The sequence below is a fragment of the Rhineura floridana genome, chromosome 10 (assembly GCF_030035675.1).
Source record: "Rhineura floridana isolate rRhiFlo1 chromosome 10, rRhiFlo1.hap2, whole genome shotgun sequence".
Classification (NCBI taxonomy): domain Eukaryota; kingdom Metazoa; phylum Chordata; class Lepidosauria; order Squamata; family Rhineuridae; genus Rhineura; species Rhineura floridana.
In genome coordinates this window covers 47392227-47416318 of record NC_084489.1, presented here as the reverse complement: position 1 = coordinate 47416318, position 24092 = coordinate 47392227, and the positions used below count along the sequence as shown (strand labels likewise).

The 24092-nt window shown below is 41.8% G+C and overlaps 1 protein-coding gene across 3 annotated transcripts in view; it reads left to right on the top strand.

The window, feature by feature from the left end:
• The window catches only part of LOC133365026 (uncharacterized), a 49143-nt gene extending 26676 nt beyond the window's left edge, over window positions 1-22467 (top strand). For 2 of the 3 annotated variants that reach the window (XM_061586219.1, XM_061586218.1), the window contains exon 2: window positions 21109-22467. In XM_061586219.1, coding sequence (XP_061442203.1) covers window positions 21121-22143 — 1023 coding nt within the window. In that variant the 5' untranslated portion in view covers window positions 21109-21120 and the 3' untranslated portion in view covers window positions 22144-22467. Of the gene's footprint in view, window positions 1-15841; window positions 15927-21108 lie in introns of those variants that run through there. The other variant, XM_061586217.1, reaches the window with a different exon arrangement.
• The last annotated feature ends 1625 nt before the right edge of the window (window positions 22468-24092 follow it).

The window sequence follows — 24092 nt, the reverse complement described above, 5'->3', positions numbered from 1 at the left end:
GCCTAGTAGATGGTGGAAATGCTGTAGATGTCATCTATCTAGATTTCAGCAAAGCGTTTGACAAAGTCCCCCACGACCTTTTGATTAGCAAACTGGTCAAATGCGGACTAGATGGAAATACTGTCAGGTGGATTCACAACTGGTTGGAAAACTGTACTCAAAGAGTGGTTGTCGGTGGCTCTGCTTCGGACTGGAAGGAGGTTTCGAGTGGAGTGCCACAGGGTTCTGTCTTGGGGCCAATACTCTTCAATATTTTTATCAATGACTTAGATGATGGGGTGGAGGGAAGCCTTATGAAGTTTGCGGATGATACGAAACTGAGAGGGATAGCTAACACAATGGAAGACAGGAATAAGATCCCAAGGGACCTGGATAGACTAGAAAATTGGGCTGGAATTAATAAAATGACATTCAATAAAGACAAATGCAGGATTCTGCATTTAGCCACAAAAACAAAATACACGGGTACAGGATGGGAAATACCCGGCTTAGCAGTAGTGCGTGTGAGAAGGACCTTGGAATTGTAGTGGATCGCAAGTTGAACATGACCCAGCAGTGTGATGCTGCGGCAAAAAAGGCAAACGCGGTTTTGGGCTGCATAAACAGAGCTATAGTTTCCAGGTCGAGGGAAGTAATAGTCCCACTATATTCTGCATTAGTCAGGCCTCATCTGGAATACTGCGTTCAGTTCTGGGCGCCTCATTTTAAGAAAGATATAGACAAGTTAGAGCGGGTTCAGAAGAGGGCGACGAGGATGATAGCCGGTATGGAGAACAAGTCTTATGAGGAAAGGTTGAAGGAACTTGGCATGTTCAGTCTGGTGAAGAGAAGGCTGAGGGGCGACATGATTGCACTCTTTAAGTACCTGAAGGGCTGTCACATAGAGGAGGGTACAGATTTGTTCACTGCTGCCCCAGAGGGTAGGGCTAGGTCTAATGGTTTTAAGTTGCAGGAGCGTAGATTCAGACTGGACACTAGAAGGAACTTCTTGACAGTAAGGGGAGTTCGGCAATGGAACCGACTGCCTAGGGAGGTGGTGGGATCCCCTTCGCTGGATGTCTTCAAGCAGAGGCTGGACAGCTATCTGCGGGAGATGCTCTAGCTGTGGATTTCCTGCTGTGAGCAGGGGGTTGGACTCGATGGCCTACAAGGCCCCTTCCAACTCTATGATTCTATGATTCTGTGATAGGAACTGGAGTCTAAAACATCTGGAGGGTCACAGGCTTCTCATCCCTGTGGTATTATTATTAATTGGATATCTTACCTGCCCTTCACCATAAGGTCCCAGGGCATGTTACTACTATAAATACAATGTTAAAATTAGTTAAAGAATAATAGTGTGGGTTCTATCTCAGGCAAATATCTCAGGGCAAGCTATTGATACATTTCTAATTTCTTCTAGGATGCATTTCAGCTATAGTATTTATTCATTGGGGTCTATGTACTCAGTTACAGAGTTGTTGGGGAAGATTTCTCAGTGACAAAATAGCTCTACTAGACATAGAGTGAAATCCTAAGTGTGTTTTCTCAGATGGTAAATCCAATCGAACAGTAAGGGTGCTCAGGGTTGCAGGGTGATCAAAATATACTACCAGTTGTATAACATGATTCGTGTGTGGGGCCAAGCTACGTGTTATATTTTTAACATGTTTTGCCCTTAAGTCCAGGAGTTTTTATTCAGGAATAGCAGGTGTGGGAGGCCTGATCTGTATCGGGATCCTGGTGTGGGAGATGGAGGGACATTACAACTTTTTTTTTTTTTTGCTTAAAACATGAGACAAAACTGGACAACAGCTGGGCTTTATGTTTTCATAAATATGAATCAGCCTACTTTATCTAAGAATCCTAGATGTAACTTGATACCTGCAGCACCTGGCAGAGACAAATGGTACTTTCAGATGAGGGCATTATGTTGCAGTTGGGTCATTCAGATCCAAATGTTCTGCATACATGTCTAGTATTCCACTGTTTCCCATCCACACCTGTGGGAGGTCCATTGCGGAATGTTTACATGCTATGTTTTCTGGCCCCACCCCATAATCACCACTCCTTCACCCTCCACTAACTTTTCCCATTCTGAGCATGTTCACATGCATTTCTGTACCAGTGAGCATGGACCTTTAATCCCCCCCCCCAGCAGAAGCATTCAAAAGCAAACATGACCAGCCCCTAGTTACCAGGTTTCACAATGGGCAAAATAGAAGTTTGTGGTTTTTTGGGGAGGTGGGAAGCAACATCTTTTTCCTCTTAGTGTTTTTTTTAAAACTGAGGTCTTGTGCAAGACTGATTTTAGCTTTGATGAGATTTTGATAAAAAGGTCTTGCTGAAGACCTCCATGTTAATCTTTTTCAAATAAAAGTCCTAATGCATGTACAACAATCACACTCTCCAAGGTAATTCCCCACATGTGATGAGATTTTGAAAGAATAGCTCCTTTGAGCTTTGAGTAACATGCTTTCACAGTATGAGGTACTCAGTGGAAATAGGCACGCTTGTATTGGTTGGGGCGCCTGAAACAAAATGTCTAGGTTGTGCTTGGTTGAAGCAATAGACACCACCCACTGAAACAGGATCACACATGAGAAGCCACTCAACTAATGGGAATAAGTATAGAGACAAAACAAACAAATCAGGATGAATGAAATATGAATGCTGATTGTCATACAACTGTCCATAAACAAAGACCAAATATAATCTAACTTCCACACAAACTTTGTTTAAGCAAATCAGGATGAATGCTCAATGAACAGTCTTCATGACTCCAACATCCAACTTAAATTTCATACATTTTTTTCCTCCCTCACCCACTGCTTTGTGCAACATTCTAGCCTGGTGAGGAGTTCTGGAGAACTCAAATGCTTGCTCACTATTTTTGTGACATTTGGTTGGTCCAAATAAAAGTATTGCCCAACTGGATTTTGTCATTATGTTGAGATGGTATTAGAAGCACAGCTCTCATTAATGTTAATAGAAGTGCAGGTCCAATTCTTTGCTCACTCAACTGAAAAATTCCTCTGAGACCCTGTAGAAAAGCTGCCATTTGATTTGTATAGGATCCTACATTTTTCTTTGCCTAGTTAATAATGCATGTCCATAACATGCTCAAATGGACTCAGAAAAAAGAGTTGTAAATACACATGCCATTGCATTTTCTCTATTACTGATAAATTGGAATAATTATTCATTTTGGTATGTCTAAAGCATAACTTGTGTTTTAAAAAACATGGCCAGTCTTGATCTGAAGACTGCAAGTGTGGAAAAACCTAACATCCCAACACTTACATTGGCCAACTTCTCTTGGCAATCAAAAAAACATTTCAACCCTTACTGTTAAAATCTGGGTCACAGTTCTAATACAAATTTATTCAGTGTTTCCAAGCAGCCATTTTTTCATACACTATCATCCTGTTTTAGATTAAATTGGATTCATTTTAATTAGCCCTCTAAAACATGAGGTAGCCCACATTTTTGATAGATGCCACTTTCATAGGGTCAGGCTGAAATCACATGTGCATTTTCAAATGCTTTCATGGTCACTCAGTGATCTTTCCCAACTCCAGTTAATGTGTATTACCATGATTCACAAAGTTATGCCTTTCCCATTTTAAATTTCACCACCCTCCCCTCTAGCTGTTGTGGAAGAACACACTCTCCTAATTGGCTGCACCAGATGGTGGCCCACATTGCCCTGAGACTAGGTTTGGATGGGATCCCATCACAATCTGGTTGGTAGTCTGACAGTAGTCCCCTTTTGACATTCCACTCCTTTCCCCACAAGATTAGAACTGCATGAGGGAGATTGGGGGTGAGCGCCTTAACTTCACCCCCTGTTGCTGTCCTTGTCATCTGCCACAAGTTGAAGGCAAGTGTCTCTTCTACTCATGTAGGCTCGCCTGTGTTATTTATAACCCTGGAAGATCAGGGTTCCAAATTGCATGGAAGCCTATACAAGTAGGAAAAAAAAGCCCCTCCCCACTTCAGAAGTTATTCCTTTAACTCATGGAAGGGGACAGTGTTGAGGGAGATTATTTTATTTTATCTAAGGCAGTTATATACTGCTCAATCATTAGTATTCTTAAATGTCATACATATAAATAAATCATAAATTGAACAAAACAATAAAAAGTCACCAAATACTGAACACTACCTTAAAATGCCTGCTGAAATAAGAAAGCCTTTGCACCTGAAGTTTGGTGGACAGGGTGCCTGTTTAATCTCAGTCCGGAGGGAGTTCCACAGGCTTGGTTTTATATAATAATATAAAAATAAAAAATCCCATGCTGGCTGGGGCTCATGGGAGGAGTCCGATAACATTTGGAGGACACACATTGGCTATCTCTGCTTTATAACATCAAAAACCTGCTGCTTATGGAAATACCGCAGGAAGAAAGATTTAGCTTTGCTTGCTCATTTGTGTCCTTGTAAAGATTTTTCCATTGGGGAGAATTCAAAATTGTGATCCCCTCCTGCCCTCTGAAGCAGTAGAGGCCCAGGAGGGCTGTAAGTTGTAATTTTTGTTGGAACATTTTTATCATCTCTGATGGTGGAAACCTATGTGTGTAAGTTCCACTGAGTTCTGCTTGCTTACTCCCAGGTAAGTGTGTATGGGATTGCCTCCTAAGTGAAGGAACCAAGGTTGACAATTGAAGTACATATTAGATGGAAGCTTTAGCCTTCACTGATGCATTTATTTATTTGAAACACTTTCTACATTGCCTTCCTGTCAAAAAGGTGGCTAACAATAAAAGCAGTATAAGAATACAGCATGCCATAAAAAAAGCAAACCATAAAATTATAAAACAGCAGCCAAAATAACAAAAAAAGTCCAGATCTGCTTTCACCTTGCTCCACAGCGGGCCTCAGTGTTTTCATGAAAACAAAGTAGATCCAACAAGCCTGAAGTCTGCCTACATCTGCATTATGCAAGATGGTATCCCAGTGAAAGCATGACCATGTGGTTGTAAGTTGAGGGTTTACAAACCTTTTTTTTTTAAGAGGGCATACATTATTTGTATTTAAAACCTATAAACAACGACTCCGTCATAAAGGACTGTGTCAACAAATGTGGTAAACTAAACTTAAATTCTAAGCAGGTCAAATTTCTTTCGTGGAATATTGCTGGTTGGGCCTCAAAATTAAATCATCCAGATTGTATGGAATTTTTGAGAACATGTGATGTGATATGTTTGCAAGAAACATGGTCTGTAAAAAAATCTCCTTTCAGGGTTTCCAATCCTTAGAATTACCTGCTAAACCTACTGGAAAAAGAGGTAGACCAAAGGCTGGTTTAATTACCCTGCTTTCTGTCACTTTGGGTGCAATAATTAAGAAACTTATCCCTTGTGACAATATAGCCATCGCTACCTTGCTTGATTTGAACCTTTTACCCATACTTATTGTAAATGTTTATATTCCTCCCTCCTTGTTAAAAAATGACCTTATATTAATCTGGCAGAAACTGGAATTCCAATATCCAAAGGCCCAGTTTATAATTGCAGGAGACTTTAATGCCAGAATAGGCCCCGACAACGATACTCTGACTGCATCTTCCCTATGGGGCGAAATGCTTATGGAAAACTTAGTCCCTAGATATGATAGAAAATCAAAGGATCATAAGATAAACTTTGCTGGAATTTGTCTAATACAATTAGTGGTGCGATTAAATCTGATAATTGTTAATGGACATGAAGAAGTTGATAGCTTGGCGGAGTTTACATTTATCTCTGGACGCGAAAGTAGCGTGGTAGATTATTTATTGATCTCCACCTCCTTTCTTACTAGTATTCAAAATTTTTCAGTAGGCGACACATCGGAAAGTGACCATCTACCTTTAACGTTTAATCTGTCTATGCCAGGGTCATACTGTGCTACCACAGAAACTATAAGCGGCATTTCTCCATCTGTTGTTTGCCATAAGAGAGTCCGCTGGAATGATTGCGCCCTCCATCAGGTAGATAAATTTTTAGCATCCCAAATGGCTCTTATTCACAGATCCCGTATAATAGAGTCACAAGACAACTCAAAGGCTATATATGAATACTCCCTCCTAACCTCAGATCTAATTAAGAGTTTGAAATTATCCCATCGCATTGGTAGTCAAACCAGAGCTTGGAAAAGTTACTTTTTTGAACTACAACTCCCATCAGCCCCAGCCAGCATGGCCACTGGATTGGGCTGATGGGGGTTGTAGTTCAAAAAAGTAACTTTTCCAAGCTCTGCAAGTAGGAAATATCCAACTTGGTTTGACAAAGAATGCAAGGAATCCAAACAGGAGGTAAGAAGGATCTATACCAATTATAGGAAATCAGGAATAAATATCCTCCCTCCTGAATATTTTTTGGCAAAAAAATCTTACAAAAATTTAATAGCCCAGAAAAAGAAACTAGTAATTCAAGAAAATTGGAAGATTCTGATAAATGCTTCCTTAAATAATGATTCCAAACTTTTTTAGGCCTTAGTAACAAATGCCTTGGGAGCCGCAGAACCTTTAGATTGCACTATCCCTCCAGATGTTTGGGAACATCACTTTCCCCTTCAGTTTACAAAACTAAATAATAACAACTGTTTTCCATCACTGCCTGGGCTTACCACCCTCACTAAATGGCCTCCTGTAGAGCAAACAGAAGTTGCTCTTCTGATTAAAAATCTTAAAAATGGAAAGGCCCCAGGAATAGACCAAATTTTACCTGAAATGCTAAAAGCAAACATTACTTGGTGGACGCCATTGCTCTCATCTCTGTTTACACAGATAAATTAGACTGGGAATATTCCAAAATTGTGGTTAGAGGCGGTAGTCATACCAATTTATAAAAAAGGCGACAGAAGCAACCCCGCAAATTATAGGCCCATTAGTCTCTTATCAGTTGTAGGCAAAGTCTATGCGAGCCTTCTTAATGCTAAGCTACAACGTTGGTTGGAGGAAGAGGAAATACTAGGACAAGAACAAGCAGGTTTTAGAAAAAACAAATCTACCAACGACCACTGCCTGGTATTAAGGTACCTGGCAGAAAAGTACACAAATGGTACTAATAGAAGCCTCTATGTTGCCTTCATGGACCTAAAGACAGCGTTTGACTCAGTACCCCGTGATCTTTTGTGGGCTAAACTGAATAAGTCATCGATTGATAAGCGTCTTTTATTTTTAATCATTCGACTCTACCAAAGTACCTCACTTCGGGTGCGACATGGGCTTGATGGCAGTATGACCAGATCTATTTTAGCAAATATTGGAGTGCGCCAAGGATGTGTATTGGCCCCTGTCTTATTTAATTTTTTTCTTAACGATCTGAGTAGTAAATGTGCTGAAAATCTACATTCTCCCAAAATTGCAGAAGAGAGATGTCCTCTGCTGCTATATGCGGATGACACGGTGCTGCTATCCTTTTCAGAAATCGGACTTAAACGTTTACTTAGTATCTTTACGACGTATTGTGAAAGAAATTTTCTTAACATTAATTACACAAAGTCTAAGATATTGGTTTTCTCCCGAAAACAATAAAAAAAACATTGGAAAGTAAAAGGCCATCTATATGAACAGGTCAAACAATTTAAATATCTTGGTGTAACATTTTGTTCCTCCCTATCTTGGTTGCCCCACATGCGGTCTGCATTTCTTGTTGCACAAAACACCTCAAAAGCCACCTCCAGGTTTTTTCATACTAGAGGTGGACGTTACATTCCCGCTGCTTTAAAAATTTTTAAAGCTAAAATACTCTCACAACTTCTTTACGGCATACCGATATGGGTAACAAACTTTAATAGTAAAGTTGAACTAGTGGCATCAAGATTTTTACAAACTATATTTGGCCTCCCAAACTGTGTTTCATCAGAGGGTCTTCTACCTGAGACAGGAATTGCCTCAATTGAATGTACAGCCTGGCTGATAGCCTTTAGATTCTGGGTCAAGATGGTCTATTCAGGACCCTCTCTTGGATATCTCCATCAAATTTGGAAAGATCCTTTTGTGAATCTTTGGTCCTGGTCCAAGACCTTTAATGAAAAACTAAACCTTCTAGGGCTGTCCTTGGACCTTTTGGCATCTTGGGACTTACCGATAGCCAATTATACTATAAGTCAACGAATAAAGGATTTGGACTGTCAACATCTACTTTCAAAGGCACACACATCCTGCTCGCCTTTGCATTTTGGTTTAAATTTTCGTTTTCCATTCCCAGCACAATACTTAGAAGAGTTAACTCACCCAAGTTATAGATTTTTGTTTTCTAGAGTAAGATTTAATTGCCTACCTTCTTCACTCTTATCAGGTCACTTCCATGGTATCCCTCTCCAAAATCGTCTATGTATTTAATAATAATAATAATAATAATAAATTTAATTTCTTCGTCGCCTATCTGGCCAATGGCCACTCTAGGCGACTTACAAAATTGTTAAAATACAATTGATAAAATACAATAATACAATATAAAAACAATACATCTGCAGCAACAATATTAAAACTGGGCAGGAGGCATTACAATTATAACAATTAACCCTCCCCGGATACCCCGAAGGCCTGCTGAAAGAGCCAGGTCTTTAAGGCTTTCCGAAACACGTTTAGGGAAGAGGCGTGCCGGAGATCTTGTGGGAGGGAGTTCCAAAGACTGGGGGCCGCCACTGAGAATGCCCTCTCTCTAGTACCCACCAATCTGGCTGTTTTTGTTGGCGGGATTGAGAGAAGGCCCTGTGTGGCCGATCTTGTCGGGCGGCATAATTGGTGGCGTTGAAGGCGCTCCGTGAGATAAACTGGGCCAAAACCGTGTAGGGATTTAAAGGTCAATACCAACACCTTGAATTGGGCTCAGAAAACAACTGGTAGCCAGTGTAGGTTGAACAACACTGGTGTGATGTGATCTCGGCGGCGACTATTCGTAAGTAGTCGAACCGCCGCATTTTGTATCAGTTGTAATTTCCGGACCGTTTTCAAGGGTAACCCCACGTAGAGCGCATTACAGTAGTCCAACCGAGAGGTGACCAGGGCGTGTACCACTAGTGGGAGCTGGTGAACAGGAAGGTAGGGTTGCAGCCTTCGTATGAGGTGTAGTTGGTACCAGGCTGCCCGGCTCACTGCCGAAATCTGAGCCTCCATGGACAGCCTGGAATCAAGCACAACCCCAAGGCTGCGGACCTGGTCCTTTAGGGGTAGACTCACCCCGTTGAACTTCAGGTCAATGTTGCCCAACCTTCTCTTGTCCCCCACAAGTAGTACCTCGGCCTTATCAGGGTTCAACTTCAGCTTGTTCCTTCCCATCCATCCACTCACGGATTCCAGGCAGTTGGACAAGGTCTCCACAGCCAACTCTGGTGAAGATTTAAACGAGAGATAGAGCTGAGTGTCATCCGCATATTGATGACACTGCAGCCCAAATCTCCTGATGATTGCCCCCAGCGGCTTCATATAGATGTTAAATAGCATGGGAGAGAGGATAGAGCCCTGTGGCACACCACAATTGAGAGGCCAAGGGTCTGATACCTCCTCCCCCAACGCTACCTGTTGGTACCTGTCGGAGAGAAAGGAATGGAACCACTGTAATACAGTGCCTCCAATTCCCAATCCCTCCAGGTGAAGCAGAAGGATACTGTGGTCGACAGTATCAAAAGCCGCTGAGAGATCGAGGAGGACAAGAAAGGTGGATTCTCCCCTATCTAATGCCCTCCTCAAATCATCTACCAGAGCGACCAAGGCTGTTTCAGTTCCGTGACCAGTCCTGAAATCTGATTGGTATGGATCCAAATAATCCGTTTCATCCAAGTGTGCTGACACACTATTTGTAAGTTAAATGAGGTCGAAACTATTGAACATGTCCTTTTTGTATGCGAGTTTTATCATGACGCAAGGGCAAAAATTATTCACCCACTAATTACAACCTTTACCGACAAACCCCCAGGGTGGCTAACACAATATCTTCTAGTAGATAAAGAAAAGGTTATTACTGAACAAGTTGCAAAATTCTTTTATATAGCCCAGTCTATCCGTAAAAACAAACAAACAGGTTCCTTCCTTGGATTTTAGAAAGCAAACTGTATTAAACTCTGTAAATTGTGTATGATTTTAATTATGTCAAGTTTCACACTCCGGATCTATGATTGTATAATAAAGAACTGAACTGAACTACATTATTTGTACAAACTGGTTTAAGAATTATTAACTTGCACTGGAGATCTCCAGAAACTAATTCTGTAAGGAAATGAAGCTAGTGATCTCAAACAAGTAACACCCCAAACCCTCACCAACTACAACTCGTAGGATTTTGTGGGGCAAGAAGTGACAGTTAAAGTGGGATATGAAACTGATATAGTTAGTAATACAGATACCAGGAGTGTGCACAGGCCCAAGATTTACCTTGTATCCATATTAAAAAACCACAACATTTTATTTATATTTTGAACCATACAATATAGCAGGGGTTGCCAACCTTTTAGGACCAGAGGACACATTTTAAATTTTGAGAGTGCTGGGGGCACCAGTCACAAAATGGCTGCTCAGAGGCACATGTTACCAAATTTTTCCAAGCTACGCAAAAAGTGGATTGGACTGTGAAATACGAACCCAAATTGTGTTTGCATTTTTACAAATTTGTAGGGCAGTCCAATGTCTCAGAGAGGTCAGGTCTCCTGCTCCCCTGGTGTTTTCACTATATCTGCCCAATTTCCCTGCTTTTTAAAGTTTGATAAATATCTGTTGGCTATAGGTACGTTCTTAAACCACAAGGTTTTTTGCCTATTAGTGAATATATAACAGTGAAGAGAAATCTCAGAATCCTAGACAATTTTAAAGCCAAAGAGGACCTCTGATAATGACAGAGGGCAAGTGAATTAGAGACCATACACTCTTTAATGAACATGGTTCCTTCAGCAGATAATTGCTGACATCATTCTACTGGTGCCCACTAACCCTCTCCCATGGTAATACTACTGTGTCAGTCAGTAATCGCATTTTCATTCAATTATGGGATGCTTCTTTCATGTGCTGTGTAAAATGAGGTTGCAGCAGTAATCCTATATACTAACAGCAAACTCAGTCTGAGTGTGGATACTTATATGGTCAAAACAGAACCATCCACACATAAAAGGGAGGCATCAGCAGGCTTGGGGGAACCCAAGTAGAAAATAATCTTTACAACAATGAGGGAGGGAAGCGCCCCTACCCACAACCTCAGTGAGCATGCTAACCTTTTTTGGCCCAGGGGCCACATTCAAGCTTGGCCAACCCAATGGAGCCTTCATGCTAGCAGTGGGTGTGGCCACCCACTCTCTCACCCACACTCTCACATGTACACACATACATGACCTCCCCACACACAGAGGCAAACACACACACACACACACATGGAGAGAGGAGGGCAGCCACCCTCCTCAGCTGATCCAAAATGATTGAGGATGGATTAATTTGCACTGGGCTACCCGTCCAACGAATGCTGATGAAAGTTAAAGAGGAAAGCACAACAGCAGGACTACAGCTGAACGTCAAGAAGACTAAAGTAATGACAGCAGAAGATTTATGTAACTTTAAAATTGACAATGAGGACATTGAACTTGTCAAGGATTATCAATACCTCAGCACAGTCATTAACCAAAATGGAGACAATAGTCAAGAAATCAGAAGAAGGCTAGGACTGGGGAGGGCAGCTATGAGAGAACTAGAAAAAGTCCTCAAATGCAAAGATGTATCACTGAACACTAAAGTCAGGATCATTCAGACCATGGTATTCCCAATCTCTATGTATGGATGTGAAAGTTGGACAGTGGAAAAAACGGATAAGAGAAAAATCCACTCATTTGAAATGTGGTGTTGGAGGAGAGCTTTGTGGCTACCATGGACTGCAAAAAAGACAAATGAGAGCCAGTGTGGTGTAGTGGTTAAGGTGTTGGACTACGACCTGGGAGACCAGGGTTTGAATTCCCACATAGCCATGAAGCTCACTGGGTGACCTTGGGCCAGTCACCGCAGCTCAACCTCATGAAATCCTATTCATAGGCAGAGCTTGGAAGTAACTTGTTAGAAATAACAAGTTACTTGTAATTCATTATTTTTTTTGCATAACGAGTGGGTAACTTTGTCACATTTTGTTTGTAATAGAATGAGTAGTAATTTCATTACTTTTCAGCTGTAACTGTAATGTTTCCCCCTTTACGTTTGGACGTTTCTGAGGGAGGGGGGAAGCAGGGGAAGTCTGCTGCTGCTGTGATTGATGGACGAAAGAGATGTGCCTTATACTGGGCTTCTGCGCAGTGCTGCTCTTCCCTCGTGCTCTGTGTTAGCAGGCACGAGGGAGGAAGTGGAGAGAAAGAGAAAAAAATTGTTTCAAGAATAGACGATGGTGGACAAGAAAGGAGCGGAGGGAGAACGCCTGAGGGCAAGGATGGAGGAGGCAGCAGCAGAATGGAGGTGAGGAGCTCTGTGTGTGTGAGGGTTACCAGACCTTTCCAGGGTGATCTCCCGACGCACTCCAGATGTCACTCCCCCTCCCCCTGCCACCTGCCTGCTAGCACACTGGCCCTACCCTCTCACTCATCCTAACACCCCCACCCCCACTCTCTTGCCCGCACTCCCTCAGCCACCCCCTCTCACACACTCCCTCACTCCTCCTAACACCCCACGCCGTCTCTTGCCCACACTCTCTCAGCCACCCCCTCTCGCACACTCCCTCACTCCTCCTAACACCCCACCCCCACTCTCTTGCCCACGCTCGCACACTCCCTCACATCCTGATACCTTCGCTCGCCTCCGCTGCTGCCGCCGCCACCACCCTCCTCCTCCGTGCCCATCACCACCGCATCTGGGCACTCCCTCCCAACACTCTCCCTTTGCTGCTTCCCTCATGGGTGTTTTTTTCTCCTCCTCGGTATTAGGATAAGTAGTATGATTATTAAGTGTCACCTTTCTGCCCGTCTTTCTGTGGAAAGTAAAGGGAATTGGACAGTGGTGTTGTTGAACAATTTTGATGAAGGGGATAACTTTGGCATCCTGATATACTTGAATAAGGATGCTGGAGACATTGGGACTCTGCTACTAAAAAAGTAAAGGGTCTAAGACCCCCGTGACCCTGGATGACTATACCCCTGGATGTGATCTCTGGTTATAATAATTAAACCAATTTTCTTCTAGCCAGTTCCTGTGAGGCCAGATTCCCATGATGTCAGCAAAACTCTGAAAACTTTAGGAATTAACAAATCCTCCCTCGGTACTAAACAAGCAATAATGCCAAAAGCCTTGTTTTGTAGTGGTTGAAATGTTAAGCCATCTCTGCAAGAAAATGCGCTGCAGAGGTAGTTATATGAAAATAAATATTTGGGGGGGGAGTCAGTGTACCCATTGCTGAAGATACACTCCCTGCCCACCAAACCCTGTCCTTCCTGTATTGATCAAACAGCAGATATTGATTTGCTGCAGTTCCTAGCAAATGTATGTTCTTCAAATCATATATATATCTAGCAACACTCTCATCACAACCTCAAGGAACAAATCAAAGGAGTGACACTCTCCTTTGGTGTTTCCCTGGGCTGGGGCTGACCTGCTGGCTACTGCCAAATAGGAAACCTTGGAAACCAGCTATAGCTGTAGCAACAGGTTGCTGTTCTTGAGGTGCAGCAGAAAAAGGTTAAAGAGGTTATAGTTGGTGTCTACCTCCCAGCCAGCAATAGTCCTATTGATGTTTATGTTGTGGGTGACATTGTTAGGTCCTGAAATAGTGTTGCTAGATAAAACAGCACTGAGGTCAGAACTGGCATCTGGGTCTGCCACAGGATCTGGTCCCTCCATTTGTATCTCTGTTATATGGCCCGTTGTTGCTGGTAAGTAGCTTTTTAAGGTTACAGGGCTGTTTCTAAGCAAGGACGGGTGTAGCTCCCAGGGCCTGTGGGAGGGGTGTATTGTTGTCCAGAATAGGCTGTAAATCATTGATGATATGTAGAAGTGGTTTTATGGCCGTGCTGACTTCTAGCTGCCTGTAGTAAGAGGGGAACATTTTACTGTGAAGTGCTGAAGGGATCACATTCACTACTTTTCTAATTTTCTGACTGATGAGCTGTATATAAAAGCAATTATAATGAAAATAATGTTCTGAAAGTAAATATTTGTCTTTTGTTTTAGCTTGTGTTTAAAGAGGTTTGATCCTAACTAAGGTTGTGCGTGTCTCCATATTCTTTGTAACATTTTGAATTAATTGTAAGAGCACACTGAGCAATGCAAATTCATGTGTGTATAGTATAGAGCTAAGTTAGGTCAGGAATGGATTCCATAGCTGAGATTAATTGGCTATTTTTTGCTTACCATCTTAGTTATTATCCCTGAACTACTGAAAAGTTAATATAGGACACTGTCGGAATTAATAGGCTTTGTTCTGCGTTTGGGCAGTAAAGACATAGTAGCTGCCTAAAAACTCTAAATAAGAGTTTTTAGAGTCATCTTCTTTCTGAATATAACCTTTGGACAAGGACATACAGTTCTGTTAGACTATGAAAAAGTTACATTCATTAATTGTCAGCTTAAGCTCAGACTTGCCAGCACTAATACTTTGTGTTTATTTTTAATGTTGTTTTGGGCTAGTTAGATGTGCAGCAGCCAAGGCCAGCACCCTGTAGGCGTTTTTTTTAAAAAAGTAACTGAAATGTAACTGTAGTGATTACTTTTGAGAAAAAATAATCAGTTACTTTCAGAGCAATTGTAATTGTAACGGTAATTACTATTTTGGGGGGCCATGTAACTGTAACTGTAATTTACTACTTTTTAAACGTAATCTTCCAAGCTCTGTCCATAGGGTTGCCGTAAGTCAGAATTGACTTGAAGGCAGTACATTTACATTTAGAACAAATTAAACCAGAACTATCACTAGAAGCTAAAATGATGATATATATATCATACTTCGGACACATCATGAGAAGATATGATTCACTAGAAAAGACAACAATGCTGGGGAAAACAGAAGGAAGTAGAAAAAGAGGAAGGCCAAACAAGAGATGGATTGATTCCATAAAGGAAGCCACAAACCTGCACTTACAAGATCTAAACAGGGTGGTTCATGACAGATGCTCTTGGAGGTCACTGGTTTATAGGGTCGCCATAAGTCGTAATCGGCTTGAAGGCACATAACAACAACAAACCCTTCCAACCCATTTCTGTCTAATTCTTTTTTTCTTTTTGCTTCTGCCACCAAAATTGATTGACCTGAAAAAACTCGCTTTGGGGTTCAGGTCAGGCCCTGAACTGGGGCTTAGCTACCCTTGCCCTGAACCACAGTTAAAAGGTTTACTTTGGTTGAAATCAGAATGAGAGGCATGTAGGATTTTCAGCTAATTTGAAATGGAGGGAATGTATGTGTGTGGTGGTGAGGGTCAAGGTGGCGTTACTGTGGCTGCAAACTTGGAAGTAAGCCCTACTGAGTTCAGTTAGGCTTACTTCTGAGTAAACTAGGATTAGGTTGTACATGATGATCTGTGATTGACAGTTTTGGTTACAGTATATCTTGCTTTGGTTCCTTAACCATAGTTTGCTATGATGTCTGATGAACTGAGCCATAGCTCCCAACGTTTCCCTAATGCCCACCTATTCAAGTGAACCACTAATCTCACTGCATGATAGGCTATAATATTAGCCGATTAGGCTATAATATTAACCCACTTTGCATAATAGGCTATAATATAGTGTCAGGAGTTTAAACTCCTTCTTCTCCTTGCCTGGCTTTCTGTTCAAGACAGATGAACAGCTGGAGAACTAGAGACCAAATTTTGCATCTGAGTCAAAACTGCCTCATGTGCAGTTTCTCTTTTGTTTCTCCCTTTCCCCTCTTTTTTCTGGCTTCGAACGAGGTCAAAGGCTTTGAATTTCCTCAGTATATAAACAGCAAAAAATATTGTTCACTCCTCACTGCTTCTGGGGGTCCAGAAGAGAGCAAGCAAGCAAGCAAGAAGAAAGTCATCAGGGGACAGAAGTAAGTGATTAAGAGGACTTATTTAGGGTTCTCCTAATTCAGGCAGAGTGACCATTAAGGATAAATAAGAGTGGGGGAAGGATAACATTCTATTCTCAAGGTTTATGCTCATTTCAAGACAACATTGTTGTGGTGAAAAGCACAGTGAGGGGCACATAGACAGTTTAGCTTGCCTGGAACAGAAAGAATGTGCGATGGGGATGAGGGGAGGCAACTGTGGCCCATGTCCTGAGATGTCCTAAGGCCAGTTACCTGGGAGTAAGCCCTACTGAATTTAGTATGAATTATCTCTGAGCAGATATGGTTAGGATTGTTTTGTAGGTCCCACTGACATCAATTGGGTTTACATCTGAGTAAGCATGAAGATTGTTTACTGAGGACTGGGCTGTGCAATGCAGAATATATGATTATCTGAAGTTGCAGTTTTGGCCTGGTATGTCTTGTTGTGTTGATGGAGTTTGGGACATTATAATTCAGAGGATTCCTTCCATCACCACAGCTCTGTTTTTTTGTGGGAGGTTTCTAGCATACTTTGTTTCTATTGAATTTTTAAAATAATACTTCTGAATATATGTGACGTGTAATTTGGGAAACAGACATTCTTAATTTAAAGGATAATCTCCAGAAGTGGGGCTGTAGAATTAAAATGCTCTGGTGGATGTGCATTTTCCTATTCCTGTGAACAGACAATGGTTTCAACAGAAATACTTCCAGCTGCTTCTCTATTAGCCAGGAAAAACTTAGTATCCATGGGCTTTTCCTGATGGTTGGATGGTGTAGTCTCTCAATATGACTGGTCTGCTACCAGCATATTCAGTGCAGAGATAGTCAGCAATGGATTTAAGTGCCTCCAGTAGAATTTATGCCAAGATTAGCGTGGGAGAGGTTGGGTCCTACCAACAGAATTGATTGGGGCTTCACTATATGGGAGTGCCAATTAGGAAGTACAGCTGGTCATAACTGAAAAGGATTTCAACAGTGGGAAAGGGTTGGGTCATTTGAATCATTTCAATCTGGAGCTGAAAAACATGGGTAGAAAACAACATTTTAACCTTGAACACACTTGGATGCATTGGAGCAGTTTAACTCTCTCAGGCTCAGTTCCCCATCTAATGGGCATTAGAACAATTAACTCCACAGTGTTATTGTGAGGAGGAGCTGGATAAGACCTATGTCGGGAAAGAGACAGAGGGAGTGTAACTCTGTTGATTCTCCTTAATCTCTCAGCGGCTTTTGATACCATCGACCATGGTATCCTTCTGGGGAGGCTCGCGGAGTTGGGAGTTGGAGGTACTGCTTGGCAGTGGTTCCGCTCCTACTTGGCGGGTCGTCTCCAGAAGGTAGTGCTTGGGGAACATTGCTCGACACTGCGGGCTCTCCAATATGGGGTCCCACAGGGGTCAGTTTTGTCCCCCCTGCTTTTTAATATCTACATGAAGCCGTTGGGAGAGGTCATCAGGAGTTTTGGAGTGCGTTGTCATCAGTATGCTGATGACACGCAGCTCTACTTCTCCTTTTCATCTTCTTCAGGTGAGGCTGTCGATTTGCTGAACCGTTGCCTGGCCGCGACAATGGACTGGATGAGAGTTAACAAACTGAAGCTCAATCCAGACAAGACTGAGATGCTGTTGGTGGACGGGTTCTCTGATCGGATGGTGGATATATACCCTGTCCTGGATGGGGTTACACTCCCCCTAAAGGACCGGGTTCGTAGTCTGGGAGTCTTTTTAGACTCTTCCCTCTCACTTGAGGCTCAAGTAGCCTCGGTGGTTAGGAATGCGTTTTACCAACTTCGGTTGGTAGCCCAGCTACGTCCCTATTTGAGTAAAGAGGACCTTACATCAGTGGTACATGCTCTGGTAACCTCACGTTTGGATTACTGTAATGCGCTTTACATAGGGCTACCTTTGAAGACAGTTCAGAAGCTACAACTAGTGCAAAATGCGGTGGCCAGATTGCTGACAAGGACCAAGCGGTCCGAGCATATAACACCTGTTCTGGCCAGCTTGCACTGGTTGCCAATATGTTTCCGGGCTAGATTCAAAGTGTTGGTATTAACCTATAAAGCCTTATACGGTGTGGGACCACGATACCTTGCGGAACGCCTCTTCCGATATGAACCGGCCCATGCACTACGAAGGCCCTCCTCCGGGTTCCAACTCACAGGGAGGCCCGGAGGGTGATGACAAGATCTAGGGCCTTCTCAGTGGTGGCCCCCGAACTATGGAACAGTCTCCCCGAGGAAGTACGCGTGGCGCCGACTCTGCTCTCCTTCCGGCGCCAGGTCAAAACCTTCCTATTCTCTGAAGCATTTTAAGTTACACTGATTTACTTTTTAAAATGTTTATTGTATTGGATTGATGATTGTATTTTAGTATTATTTTGTTATTCATTGTATTTTTATGCTATTTTATGTTCACCGCCCAGAGAGCTATTGCTAGTCGGGCGGTATATAAATTTAATAAATAAATAAATAAATAAATAAATAAATAAGACTTACAAAGCCTTTCCATACTAAAAGTTTGATATGCTGAATAATAGCCTTTAAGGTACATGGTATTCTGTGAGCTAAAGGAAAGGGAAAGTTTGAAAAAAGCAAGTATTTTCCCCTGGAATTTCAAGTTTGCTTCAACTTTTCTTCCCCATGTTTTGCTTAAATTCAAAGCAAATGCAAAACCCAAGACTATGAGTGGGAGAGGCTTATCTCAGAAAGTCATTTCCCACAAATAGCTGTTAGCTTTCAGGGTTGCTCCAGAGATGAAGGAAAAATGGCTTGGGAGTTACTTTGAATTTCTGTTTAATAAGCTGTTCTGCTTTCGCAGGTAGATCCTGATACCCTGCTTCACAGCATAGTGGAATATGTGATGGCACATGCATGTTTTAGTTTAGTATCTTTCCAGACAATTTAGTCTTCCCCAAGCCCCTATGATAAAAACAGTTTTAAGTTGTACTGGGCAATCTAGATGTCTTCCCTTAAGGAAGTTCTTATATTGCAAAGAAATTGTATACTTCGAGCACTCAAAATATTTTGGGCTGTATCCAGCTAAATTCTACTTAATTTCTACTGAAATTAATGGACCTAAGTTAGTCATGCTCATTGATTTCAATGGGCCTACTCTGAGCATGATGAAACTTGGTAACAACCTGTTATCTCTGGGAAAATATGATCCTTTTCCCAATTAGTGTGCCCTTTGCTATTTCATGTGCCTAAGTGCAATATGTAGATATGAGCTTCAACTTGATACTTCCTGTAACAGCTCCAATGTTGACTGACTTGACTTCCATGTCTTGCATGCCTATGCAATTTTTTGAATTAATTGTTTTTCTCAGACAATTCCACAGTCTTCTGCGTAATTTGGAAACCTAATTGACTGACTGATTGCACTTTTCTTTTTCCCCAAGGAACTGCCATCATTTAATTAGCTTTTTAGGATTCACTGACTATCATTGGTAACTATCTTATTGTTGGAACCAGTGATATCCAATGGGTCACATTTGACTGGTGAGACCTAGTTGCAAGTCTTTACTCATAATGGACTCACTTAGCATTAATTCTTGGTTATCATGTAGTCATGTGGTTCATGCAACTGAAGAGAAGGATAATTCAAAGGTTTAGAATACAGAAGATAACGTTAATGCTTATGGGGTCTAATCATGAGTGGGAGAGAAATGAGATTGAACAATTAGCACATGTAACAAATTAATTAATTAAATATTTCTATTCTGCTGCCTTTCAGTTTCTCATGCCCCCCACACCGACAGTTCACATAAAATAATAAAAAAACTAAGGGTGGTATTCAACTAAGCTTTACTTAGAGTAAACCTACTGAAATTATTGGGCCTCACCTAGTTATTCTCATTACTTTCAATGGGTCTACTCTGAGTAAACCTTAGTTGAATACCACCCTAACAAAATAAGAAACAGCAGAAAACCATGAGTCAGATAATAAAATCACAGAATGGGGTGCGGCACATAAATTAGACCAAAGACTTGGAAGAACAAGAAAAGGTTTGGCAGCATGCTGAAATGGCAATAAAGGGAGGTCCAACTAAGTCACCCAGGGAGGTCAACACTCTGGGTTCCACAACTGAAAAGGCCCTGTCCCAGGTCTCAGTCAACCAGTCTCTAGCACAATTTTTTTTCCAAGTTAACAATTTCAACGTTCAGCAGATAGTTGTGGAGGTGAGATTTTAGAGCAGCCTTTCCCAACCAGTGTGCCTCCAGATGTTGTTGGACCACAACTCCCATCTTTCCTGACCATTGGCAATGCTGGCTGAGGCTGATGGGAGTTGTGGTCCAACAACATCTGGAGGCACACTGGTTGGGAAAGGCTGTTTCAGAGGTTTATTATATTGCTTAGAGCCAGTGTGGTGTAGTGGTTAAGGTGTTGGACTACAACATGGGAGACCAGGGTTTGAATCCCCACATAGCCATGAAGCTCACTGGGTGACCTTGGGCCAGTCACTGCCTCTCAGCCTCATGAAAACCCTCTTCATCGGGTCACCATAAGTCAGAATCGACTTGAAGGCAGTACATTTACATTTTTATTATATTGCTTAGAGGTTTTATTACAATCAAGTGGTATATAAATGCTGTGAAATTTATATATATATATATAATCAACCATTGAAAAAATAATAACAAACAAAAGGAGACGTTGCTCAATGCAAATAATACATCACAGTCACAATACCGAAAGGGACTGTTATCCTGGAGTAGCCTTCCCCAAGCTGGTAACCTCTGGTAGTTGTGGACTACAACTCCCATAAGCTCTAACCAGCATCAGGGATGATGGGACTTATAGTCCAGCAACATCTACAAGGCACCATGTTGGGGAAGTCTTAGAGTGTCTTCCTGGAACAGCATCTGTGGTTGTTCTGGTGTTCTAAGAATCCAGGGATTGCCTTTTATATGGGAGACAAAGGAATAGCACATTTTAATTAATTATTTAGTATTTATATACCACCCTTTAATAAAATTCTCAGGGTGATTTACGATAAAAGTATTATTACACTCTTCTTCCTTAAAGCCTAAGCAGGATAAAGCACTGCAAAATAAACTTATTACAGGGGATTTTTTTATGAACACACAAAGAGACAGGCATTAAAGACAGAAAAATATTACAGGGATGGCAATGTGATCTTGGATGCATAGTTACCCATTTTTTTCTTTTCATTTTAGAGTCTAAAGAACATGAAGAGTGTTCCTGTGCCTTTATTTTTATTCTTTTCTATTCTGTCTTCCACTGTCTCCCAAGTTGTTATTCATTATACAAGCTCTGGGGGGACATGTGGAGATACTTGTGGGTATCATGGCTACGCTTATACCTGGTGCAAGCAAAGTGGGGGCAATGGGAAAGCTTGGGGCTACTGTTCCTTAGAAGAAGGCCTGGAAGCTTCAGGTAAACACTGTGCCTCATCCTGCGATTTCTGGGGCGGCTCTTACCGCTACTGCCACTTAAAAAATGGAGGATGGAACTACTGTGGATTGCTACGCCAGCAGGACTTCTTTCCTGAATATTCCCAGGACAACAATATGTGTCTCAGTAGTTGCCGAGCAAGTAAAGGATGTTTCCAATGTGATACGGCCCATGGTACCCAGCGTTGCTCTCCATTCCGCGATGTAACTCCCTCTGGTTTGCCCTGCCATGATAACTACCGTTGTGGCAAATTCGGACACGATGTGTATCGATGCCAGATAAATAACAATGAAAGCAACTGGGATTCCTGTGGACGCAAGAGTCTGGATAAGTGTGTATGGTTCTACTCCCTGGCAGAGATTTGCATCCTTCCCATCTCTCAGAAGGAAGGCCAGATCATCTTCCGTAGAGAAAGGAGGGCCAATATGCTGCCGCCCACCAAGGAGGAATTCAAAAATGCAGTCCACCTGATTGACAATATAACCTCCATCACAAGTCTCCCAGATGTGAGGCCTCTGGCAACTGTGCATCTGTATAAGCAAGAGAGTATCTTCTGTAAGGGCATCAATTATACCAATGTAGAGGTGAAGATAGGCAGCGCCAATGAAACTGTTCCCATTGCGCATGTCCTTGTTCCAGAGTTCCTGAGCTCTGTTGAGGTCTTACGCTTAGCATTTTATACCAGCCTCCATAGCACCTTTTATCAACCTGCATATACCATTGCTGTCTCTATTGGCGAACCAATGTTATGTTCACTGACTACCAGTGATTACCCAGCCACCTTCTTTGCACCCTAGTGATTGGTTTCACATGCGTGCAGTTGCTGCTTTGCCATGCTATCACCAGTGTATTCATTTGCAGGCACTGCCCCTCCTCTTATTGCAATATTGTGATAGTTCCAAACCTTTCAATTGCTTGGGTTAGGTCCTGCCTTAGTTGCCTTTTAGTTTCAGTCGTGTTTTCAGAGAAATCAAGCTAACAGCTATATGTATTGGTGACCACCTTATTTACGCTCAGAAAGGGGCACACAACAGACAAGAGGTACCAGTGCTTTTTTTGTACTCTTTGTAACCTCCCATAATAACATTCTTATGGAATTAATAAAATCTACTATAGAAGCATGATGTATTTCTAACCTTTTAATTTTCTAGTCAAATGTATGTTTAATTCTGTATACAGAGCAAGCCTGAGAAACTATTGAAATCAGGGGTGGCTAACCTGTGGCTGTCCAGATGTTGTCTGTTCTTAACTCCCATCAGCCGCAGCCAGCATAGCCAATGATCAATGATAATGGGAGATATAGTTCAGCAACATCCGGAGAACATCAGGTTGGCCACCCATTTAAAAAAAATAACAAAAATCACTTTTTATACATTTTGGTGCTCTTCTAAGACACCCCCCTTTAATTTCTTATTGTCATCTTTACAGACACAATTGGGTTTGCATATCCAAATGTTCAGTTTTTGGAATGGAGTGCAGGAATTGATTCAGAACTGGGCTTTACTAAAATGAGCTATTGCCAAAGAATAGGAGAAGAGCAGGTTTTTCTTAGAGCCCCAAATAATGATAATATATCCTTCATACTCCCAATGGCATCATAATGAATTTGAAAGGGTACTTACCCATGATGGCTGTATACTGCCTCTAGGATCAGAGACTGCATGCCTCTGAATACCAGTTGCTGGGCATTATGAGCGGGGAGAGTGCCGTTGTGCTCATGTCCTGCCTTTGGTCTGACCCAGCAGGGCTCTTCTTAAGATTTGAACACTGCATTCAAATTCTCCCAGGAGTAGTGATGGAAGAATCGGTCAGTTTAGTTTCTCTCTGTTTCTTAATTTTTTAACCTTAAATTCAGTTCCCAAAATTTCTTCAGCAATTTGTGATTTTTTTAAAAAAAATCCTCTTGAAAATTCTTCAGCATTTTAGTGCAAATTTCTCCTAATAAACACATTTTATGTGCAGTTTTGACTAATGTACACATTTTTTCACACAATTTTTCTTAATATAATGCATTTTGTAATTTTCACAAATGTATTACTTTTCATGAAAAATTATCTGTAATATATGCATTTTTGTGAACACTGGTTGGAGACCTCCATTGAAAAATTTGGATAAGTGCAAATTTCGAAGGATGGCTGTGTTTCGGTTCTCATGTTGCTTTGGAAAATCCAAATTTGATAGATTCACCTTTAAATGCAAACTGAATCAAATTTCTCCATCATCCCTACTGAAGAGCCCCTGAGATTTTCCTAGCTGCCCCTTCCCTTCACCCTAATCTGGCAGTGATACCAGCAGTGGCAACTGGGAAGCCTTTTTGCAAAGCTTCTTTTCCTTTGTAGTACCTGAAAAGCCTTATGGATACTTCTGTATGGATCTTGGGACAGGTCCAGAGCACCTGAGCACCCAGGGTGTCTGATTACATGGTAGAAACTACATGTTTTTATACCTGGGGTGCTGCCACGCATGCTCACAAAAGATCCCAGGTATGAACTGGATAGTTTCCAGAGTACCTGACATCCCTCCTGAATACTCAGGTATTCTGAAATTGACACACATCCCAGGATTCCTTATTTACCTGTGTATTTTCAGAGACGTGTGCTTTATATTCTGAACCAGAGAAGAATGTCTCTGAGAAAAGGCACTCAGAAAATCAGCCAAGCATTACAAGCTGGAGAAATGTGTGTTCATAGCCAGGTAAGTATGCACTTGACCAATATCTCCACTTACGATTGCATAGCCCGCTGGC